Source organism: Zalophus californianus, chromosome 10 (assembly GCF_009762305.2).
Source record: "Zalophus californianus isolate mZalCal1 chromosome 10, mZalCal1.pri.v2, whole genome shotgun sequence".
NCBI classification, from domain to species: Eukaryota; Metazoa; Chordata; class Mammalia; order Carnivora; family Otariidae; genus Zalophus; species Zalophus californianus.
This window is the reverse complement of record NC_045604.1, coordinates 95,793,062-95,801,690: the sequence shown is the minus strand read 5'-3', so window position 1 is coordinate 95,801,690 and position 8,629 is coordinate 95,793,062. Positions and strand designations below refer to the sequence as shown.

The following is an 8,629-nucleotide window of genomic DNA, read 5'->3' as shown; positions in this document are numbered from 1 at the left end:
ACGGACTTCCGGGCCGGGAGCCTGGAGCGTACAAGACGCTCCCTAAAGATCTGCGGAATGAATGGGCTACCGAAGCGAAAGGGAAACCGCCCCTTTACTAAGATGGCAGACCCAGGCCCTTTACCAACATGGCCGCCGGCCCGCGTGGATGGGCGGCGGGCGCGAGGAGGGGCCGGGCGGGGGCGGGGCCAGGCGGGAGCCGTCAGGTGCGGCCCCGCCCCGCCCCCCCCTCCCCGCTCGATTCCGGATTGGTCCGGTTCCAGCGCCGCAGCCCGGCGGCCGCGCCGTGGGGCCGCGCCGGGCGCTCGCCACTTCCGGCGCGTTGGGGCTGTTGGTTGGGGGCGGCCGCGCGGCGCGAGCGGGCGGCTCCAGGGCGGACGCGCGCAGGGATGCTCCGGGGGGCGGCGGCGGCGGCCGTGTGGGCTGAGGCGGCGAGGACAGCGCGGGTCCCCGGGCCTCTCCCCTGAGCCGGCTGCCCGGGCTGCTCCGCCGAGGCCCCGTCAGCCTCCGCCCCTTCAGCCTCGGGGCCGGGCCCGCAGCCGCTTCTGAACGCGGAGGCCGGGAGCCCCTGCCTGGGCCCGGAGCCTCCCCTCGGGGGTCGGGCCCGGGCGGGGGGCCCCCCGAGCCGCTGCCCTCCTCACCGGCCTCCGAGCCCCATTTCCTGCTTTTTCAGTTTCCTTGGGGAGGGGCGGGTGGGTCCAGATGAATTGTTCCGGGGGTCCCCGATGAGGCGGGCCGGGGGGCCGCGCTCTTTTTAGAGGGTCCCCGCGGGGCCCGGGTGGGGCAGCGGTTGTCTTTGCATGGGCGGGGGACTTCCCGAGTCTGCCGGGACCATGACCTGAACTGTGCGAGCGGGACGTGTCCGAAGCTCGAGAGCCAGCTCACCTGAGCCGCCCCTCCCCCGGCCAGCATGGTAAGTGGGGGCCGAGCCCCTTCCCTCCCCCGCCCCCCCGCCCCCCCGGTGCCGGGTCTGAGGGGTGGGAGCGGGCCCCGGGACTGCTGAGCCATCGCTTCTCCCCGGGGCGGGGAGAGGCGCGTGCCGAGCCCAGCAGTGACACATGCGTGCAGGCTTTGCAGCCCCGGCTCGGCGCTCCCATCCCCCCCAGGGATGTCTCAGGACTGGGAGGGACCTGGAAACGCAGCAGGCACTACCCTTGGATCTGGGGTTTGCCTTTCTTAACAATGTAGCTTATGTGACAGGAGCTATCCTGTATTTATTGAGGGTTTACTATGTGCCAGGGCTTGTGCTGCGTGATTGACATTTGTTACTTAAGGAGCACACTAGCGCTCTCCTGAAGTGGGGAGACTGAGGCACAGAGCAGCTAATTACCCAGCTCAAGGTCACTCTTTTTTTTTTTTTTTTTTTTTTAAAGATTTTGTTTATTTGAGAGAGAGTGAGAGAGAGAGCACAAGACGGGTCAGAGGGAGAAGCCGACTCCCCACCAAGGAGGGAGCCTGATGCGGGACTCCGGGATCATGACCCGAGTCCAAGGCAGTCACTCTTAAGTGATAGTGGCACGATCTGAAGTTAAGCAGTTTGACTTCAGAGCTTCTATTAGATATTAACACATAGGGCTGAATGGGGTCTTGCTGTAGGTTTACATAGAAGGAAACAGAAGGTTTGTGATTTGCAGAGGTCACTCATCCGGATAATAGCAAAGTCAGGAACAGGGGTGTCTTTTGACACCGGGGCATGCCGTTTCTGCTTCATGTTCTGGCCTTTTCCCTGGTAGTGCCTGGAAAGCTGTTCATCCTTCCAGATCCAGCTCAGAAGCCACCTCTTCTGAAGATACTTTCCACGTTTTTCAGACCCAAAGACACTCTCAGCACTCCCTTACATTTGTGTATCACATCTGTTTATTAAGCCTTTGTCTTGTTATAATTGTTTCTTGAACCTTATCTCTCCACAGCAGTAGATTCAGTTCCCTCAAAGATGAAATTTTCTGAACCTTTATCTTCCCCAACTCCTGGTACATAGTAAACCCATGGGGGAGCGGTTGATTGCTCAGCCTGTGTTTGAGCACCTCCAGTGAAGGAAGTGTTAAGGCTGTCCATTCTACCCCTGTTAGGGATTTAGTAGAGAAAGGGACATAGTGACATCTGTGATATAGATGTTCAGGCCACTGGGATTTTTTAAAACTTTCAAGGGGCCTGTGGGTGTTGTGTCAGGTTCTGGGTCTTCATGGGGCTTAGAACCAGTGCGGTAAAATGCACCATTAATGCTGAGCAGCACTATATAGTAGATACTGTATGTAGTATAGTGGCAGATGGGTTAAGCTCTGTGAGTCCCAATTTTCTCATCTATAAAATGTGTTAGGAATTCCTTAATGAATAATCCAAAGGTATGAGAACATTTAGTGAGTGATAGTACTCAGTATTCCTTTTCTTCATTTATTCTTTCAGTTAATTTTCTGGTTTTTCCTTTTAAGTTGTAAAATACACAGAACATAAAATGTACCATTTTAACCATTTTTAAGTGTTACAGTTTAGTAGCATTAAGTACAGCTGACCCTTGAACAACATGGGGGTCATGGGCGCTGCCCCCCATTGATGTGGAAAATCACATATAACTTTTGACTCCCCCAGAACTTTACTATTAGTCTACTGTTGACCAGAAGCCTTACTGATAACGTTAACTGTCGATTAATATTTATTTTGTATGTTATATGTATTATGTACTGTATTCTTTTTTAAAGTTTTTTTTTTTTTTTAAAGATTATTTATTTGACAGCAAGAGAGAGAGAGACAGCAAGAGCAGGAACACAAGCAGGGGGAGTGGGAGAGGGAGAAGCAGGCTTCCTGCTGAGCAGGGAGCCTGATGTGGGGCTCCATCCCAGGACCCTGGGACCATGACCTGTGCTGAAGGCAGACACTTAACCTATTGAGCCACCCAGACACCCCTATGTATTGTATTCTTAACAAAGTAAGCTGGAGAAAAAAATGTCATTAGGAAGATCATAAGGAAGAGAAAATAATTTACAGTGCTGTGCTGTTTTTATTGAAAAAAAAAATCTGTGTTTAAGTGGGCCTGTGTAGTTCAAAGCTATGTTGTTAAGGGTCACATTGTACATTCACATTGTGGTGAATGTACATCCCCACATCCCCAGAACTTTTTTCATCTTGTAAAACTGAAACTACCCATTGAGCAATAACTTCATTCCCTTCTCCCTCATCCCCTGGTGACCACACTCTATTTTCAGTCTCTGTGAATTGGACTACTCTAGGTATCTCATAGAAGTGGAATCATACAGTATTGGGTCTTTTTTGACTGGCTTATTTCACTCAGCATAATGTCCCGGAGGTTCACCCATGTTGTAGCATATGTCAGAATTTCCTTCATTTTAAACACTGAATAATCTGTTGTGAGTACATACCACATTTTGTTTATCCATTCATCTGTTGATGGACACCTGGGTTACTTCCACTTTTTGGCTATTGTGAGTAATGTCGTGAGTAGGGGTGTACAAATCTTTCAGTGAATTTTAAGTTGCCACTGGACACCAGGCTCTAGGGAAAGTCAGATGAATAAGCAAACAAGCTCCTCCCCTCAGGGAGCTTGCAAGGAATGTTGCTTTAGGACCCCTGGGCAGAGTTTTATTGGTTTTTGACTAAGCTAGCCAAGCACCCTTGCATTCAGATTTCATTTTAATTGGCAATCAGAGCATTATGAAAATGGCCACTTTTGAGCGATTATTGTAAAGTAGTTGACTTCATGATTACGATGTACATTTTTTTCTAGGGGTAAGTTTTGAGTCAAGGTTTTTGTAAGCTAGACCTCACATAGTTCAGCACACAAGGGGTGGCCACGGTGGCTGTGACCAGATTAGGAACTTCTATTCACATCCTTTCTTCATCACTGACACTGGGGGTTCATATCCTGTAGGTGTCCCAGAGTCAGAGGTGTGGGTGGGGCAGGCCTTGTCCCCAGAATGCAAGGAAACCGTTTCCTGGTGTGTGTCTTACAGGAGGAGGAGCTTTTCCCTGGGATCACATCTCTTTCTTTCTTCCAGGAAATTTTTTTTCCTCTCTATTTCTTACTTTTAGGAGTATTAGTTGACACATGTTTGAACCTTTTTTATTTTTTAGGGAGATTTTATTTATTTGATTGAGAGTGTGGCGGGGGAGGGGCAGAGGGAGAGGGAGAAGCTGACTCCCCGCTGAGCAGGGAGCCCAATGTAGGGCTTGATCCTAGGACCCCGAGATCATGACTTGAGCTGAAGGCAGATGCTTAACTGACTGAGCCACCCAGGCGCCCCTGTTTGAGCCTTTTTAATGTCTTTGTAAAACTTCAATCCTAATGAGATGAAAATAGTATAATATGCTAAAAACACCATTTATTATATATCTGCTGTAAGCTATTTCTCATTTGTTCATTTTTCTTGTAGTCCTTCGGTCTGGTCTGGTTAACCAGACCAACCCTGCTAGGTTACATTATGGCCAGTTTTCCCAGAGGGGGAGATGACAGACATGCTGTAGGATACCTGGGTGGAGCCGGCATTTGGACCAAGGTGCTCTACTCCAAAGCCTGCACTTTTTGGCAGGACAGATCTTCCTCAATTTACAGTGGGGTTATGTCCCGATAAACCCCTTGTAAGTTGAAAATATTGTAAGTCGAAAATGCATTTACTACACCTAACCTACGGAACATCATAGCTTAGCCTAGTCTACCTTAAATGTGTTTAGAACACATAAGCACACAAGGGGTGGCTTGTTGGGCAAAACCATCTAACACAAAGCCTGTTTTATAATAGAGTGTTGAATATGTCATGTCATTTATTGGATATTGTACTGAAGGTGAAGAACAGAATAGTTGTAGGTGTATTGGTTGTTGATCCTGGTGATCATGTGCTGACTGCGAGTCGCAGCTGGCTGCCACTGCCCAGCATCATAAGAAAATTTCGTACTGCGTGTCACTAGCCTGGGAATAGATCCAAAGTCAGAATTCGAAGGATGGTTTCCACTGAATGTGAATTGCTTTTGCAGCCTCCTAAAGTCGAACCATTGTAAGTTGGGGACTGCGCATCTGCACATGTGCAGATCTCAACGTGGAAGATCACTGAAGATGATTGGACTGTCATCCACATATATTCTGTTTGGTTCTGAGGTCGATAGTGATGGGGGCTAGAGAGTATGGACATTTCCTTTAAACTGTTCCTCTAGGAGCGATCTTGACCTACAAATTTAGAACCAGTTAAAGAGATTTGTAGGGGCACCTGGGTGGCTCGCTCAGTTAAGTGTCTGACTTAGGTTAGGGTCATGATCTCGGGGTCCTGGGATTGAGCCCTGTGTCTGCCTCCCAGTTTGCTTGTCCCTCTCCCTCTGCTCCTCCCCCCACTTGTTCTTCCTCTCTCAACTAAGTAAGTAAAAATCTTAAAAAAAAAAAAAGGATTTGTAGTTGTAGTACAAAATTACTATAACAGCTATACTGTAAGTACATTTGATTAAATCATTGGGTTTTGTTGAATTCCCATGAGTTCTTTTTTTTTTTTTTGAATTCCCATGAGTTCTTAAGTGATGTAATATCTTAGAGGTTCCCACTACTTCTCCGAAAAGTTGTTACTTAATATTGAATGAGCTGTTGGTTATTATGGAAATTGTGTGCAAAACTGAGTTCTTGCTTAAATTAGTGTTTTTCTAGTTGCTTAGAAAATTGCTTTGGTTACAAAGACTTATGGTTGAATGTGACCTTCCGTGACATTCCCGTAATGAGTGGTGAGTGGTCCCTATAATGGAGGCAAAATCAGACCTTAGATTTGGCCTCTCAGATGGTGTGTCATCCACTTGTTCATCAATGGTGTTACATGGCGCCCCCTGCCATGGGAGGTATGAAGAAGCCATGGTGGTGCAGGGGGATGCCAGGGAAAGGTTCTGCAGTCCTCAGAGGTTCCGTAGGCAGTCACATAATTAGAGCTAGGCTGGGAGGCAGGCTCGATAATCAAGAAATGACTTTAATAGCTTTTGAGAAAATTGGACATGACATGGTTCAAATGGTGGAATTACTTTACTGGTAAAGTAAACAAAAACACAGTCTGTAATGTATAGAGAAGTAATTCTCTACAGTAAGCGAGAGCTTTTTAGTGCCTCATTTTATTCATTTGTGAAATAATTTATTAATTTCCTATGTCAAGCTTATAATCTTAGGTACTGTGGATACAATATAATAGTACAATAGTTAATATTTATAGGGTTTAGAATATGCCATGTATTTTACATATATTAACTCATTTACTTTTCCAGACGGTGCCAGGAAGTAGAGGCTATTTTTATTTCTCATTTTATGGATGAGAACATCCAGGGCCCTTCTACACTACAACTGAGTGATGGAATTGGGATTCAAACTTGGGCAGTCTGGCTCAAGAGTCAGAGCACAGTCAGAGCTCATAACTGTTACACTTTCACCCCAAGAGGGTTAGTAGTACCTGCCCTCTAGGAGTCAGTTTCATGAGGCAGATGGGACTATATTCGGCAATTACAAGAGCCTGTGATGAGGGTGATAGTGGAAGAATGCATTGGTACAAAGGTAGCCTATCTGAGGGAGACTCACTGAGGAGAGCGGCCAGGGAAGCTTTCCCAGGAGGCATATTTGAGTCTTGAAGGGTTAGGAAAAGTTGTTTGCAGATAGTTACATAGATCAGATATGTATCAGTAAAGATAACAAAATCATAGGTGTCAAGGAGAAGTGAGGGAATTAAATTTGCTGAGTGCTTAGGACTTTTTAGGGCTCTAGGTACTTGCAGGACACAAACACGTTATGTCTTTACTTCTGCAACCCAGGTCAGCTGCTGCCCCATTTCTTTGTTCCCCTTTGCAGTAGAACTTCAGGGGAGAGGGCTCTCTGATTGCTCGCCTTCCATTCTCTCTAGCTCACAGTCAAGGGCCAGCCGTCTGCAGGTGCTACAGTGATGGTTAGTTCTCAAGTCCTCTCCAGAGCTTCCACTCCCACTCCTTCACATCCTGCTTTACTTCTTTTTGTAGCATTTGCCTTCTTATTTATTTATTTATTTATTTAATGTAAGCTGGATGCTCAACGTGTGGCTTGAACTTGCGACCCTGAGGTCAAGAATCGTGTGCTCTACCGACTGAGCCAGCCAGGTGCCCTATGTAGCTTTTACCATTTTTAAACATTTTATATACATAACGTTATTTATGAAGTCTATTTTTTGTTGCCTCCTCCTGCTAAAATATTGACTCCATAAAGCTAGGGATCTTCACTTTGTTCATTGATGTGTCCCAAGAGTCTGGAACAATTTCTGGCATAGGAGACAGTTACATTGTGGTCGGAGTGCTGTGGAGGTCTTGGCTGTTCAAGGGACCTTTAGAGCATGGGAGTAAGCGAGGTTCCCTGTGACAAAGAGAACTTGCAGAGAGAGCATATTTCGGAAGAGAAGGGTGTAACCGTGTAATGTTCAGATCGTTGGATAGACTGGTTTGGCTGTGGTGGTTTTTGTCAAGTAGTAGTTGGAGAGAAAGCCATAAAGGTAATTTATGGCTAGATTATGGAGGGCTTTCAATACTACTCTAGGGAGTGTGGTTTTGTCGGCTGGTTTTTCCTTAAAGGAAAATGAATCCATCTGCCGTGCAGAGGTTAGATTGGTGGGAAACCCGTGACACCTTACATGTCTGGATGTGACAAAGGTCGGTTCTTGGGTGTGGAATTAGGGTGAGGAGGACTTGAGCAAGAGAGTTTTCACTGCTTAAAAAACTGATTCTGGAGTCATCCCTTCAAGGGATGAAGAAAAGGGAAAAGCTCAAGCTGATTTTGGAAGCCTCTAACGTGGTGACTGGGAATAGTGGGTGTTTTACTTAATTGGTGATTTGGATTTGGTAGTAATGGAGATGACAGGTAAAGAACCTGACAGGAAGATGACAGGAGACTTCGCTCTGTAAGGAGATGGGCAGTTGCTGTGGTGTTGAGATGCAGGTGATTGGCATTGGGCAGGGCAAGGATCTTGACGATTTTATGAAAGTGGATTGTTGACATATGTGTCCAAATCGAGGAAGATGTGACAGTACAGGCTGGGGTGAAGTGGGGGAGCTCCTGAGCTTGTAGCTGCTGCTCCGCCTGCACTTTCTATAGACCATTGCAGACTGACCTGTCTTCACCATTTTTCAAGATCAGCTACAACTTCTGTGTGCTGAAGCCCATATAAAGGGCTTCTTTTCAGTCCTTATGCCATCTGACTTTTCCTTTTGGCCCCTGGCAACCATTGGACTTTTTCTCTTCTGAAACACTTTTTCTTGGCTCCGATGATATTACTGCCTTGGGTCAGTCTCCCTTAGTCTTTCCCATGGCCTCAGTTAGGGCCTGTGTGCCAGTGAGAACTCGGCCTTACTCTCCTGCCCTTGGTATTCACCTGGCTGTCCTGTAGACATCAGATTAAACCAAATCCATCATCTTTCCCTCAGGCTAGCGCCTGCTTCCCTGTGCGCTGGTTCTGTTCATGACTTTTTTCACTGGACACTCAAGTGGCAAACCTGAGTCATCTTTAACTTTCTCTTTGCTTTCAGTCCCCCACCTGTAGACCTGTAGATGCTCTGCTGATTTGTGTTTTGACCCCAGCCTTTCCTTCCATTCCCTCCACTTTGGTCAAGCCATGTCTCTTGCTTTCACTCTTAGTGTCTTGACAGC

At 47.1% G+C, this 8,629-nt stretch overlaps 1 protein-coding gene across 3 annotated transcripts in view; it reads left to right on the top strand.

Moving 5' to 3' along the window:
* The first annotated feature begins 308 nt into the window (after positions 1-308).
* Positions 309-8,629, top strand: part of XPO6 (exportin 6) — a 101,681-nt gene continuing 93,360 nt past the window's right edge. For all 3 annotated transcript variants that reach the window (XM_027609992.2, XM_027609991.2, XM_027609990.2), the window contains exon 1: positions 309-913. Coding sequence is in view for 2 of the 3 variants with exons in the window: in XM_027609991.2 (XP_027465792.1) it covers positions 911-913 (3 nt within the window). In the remaining variant the exon portion in view is untranslated. The remainder of the gene's footprint in view (positions 914-8,629) is intronic.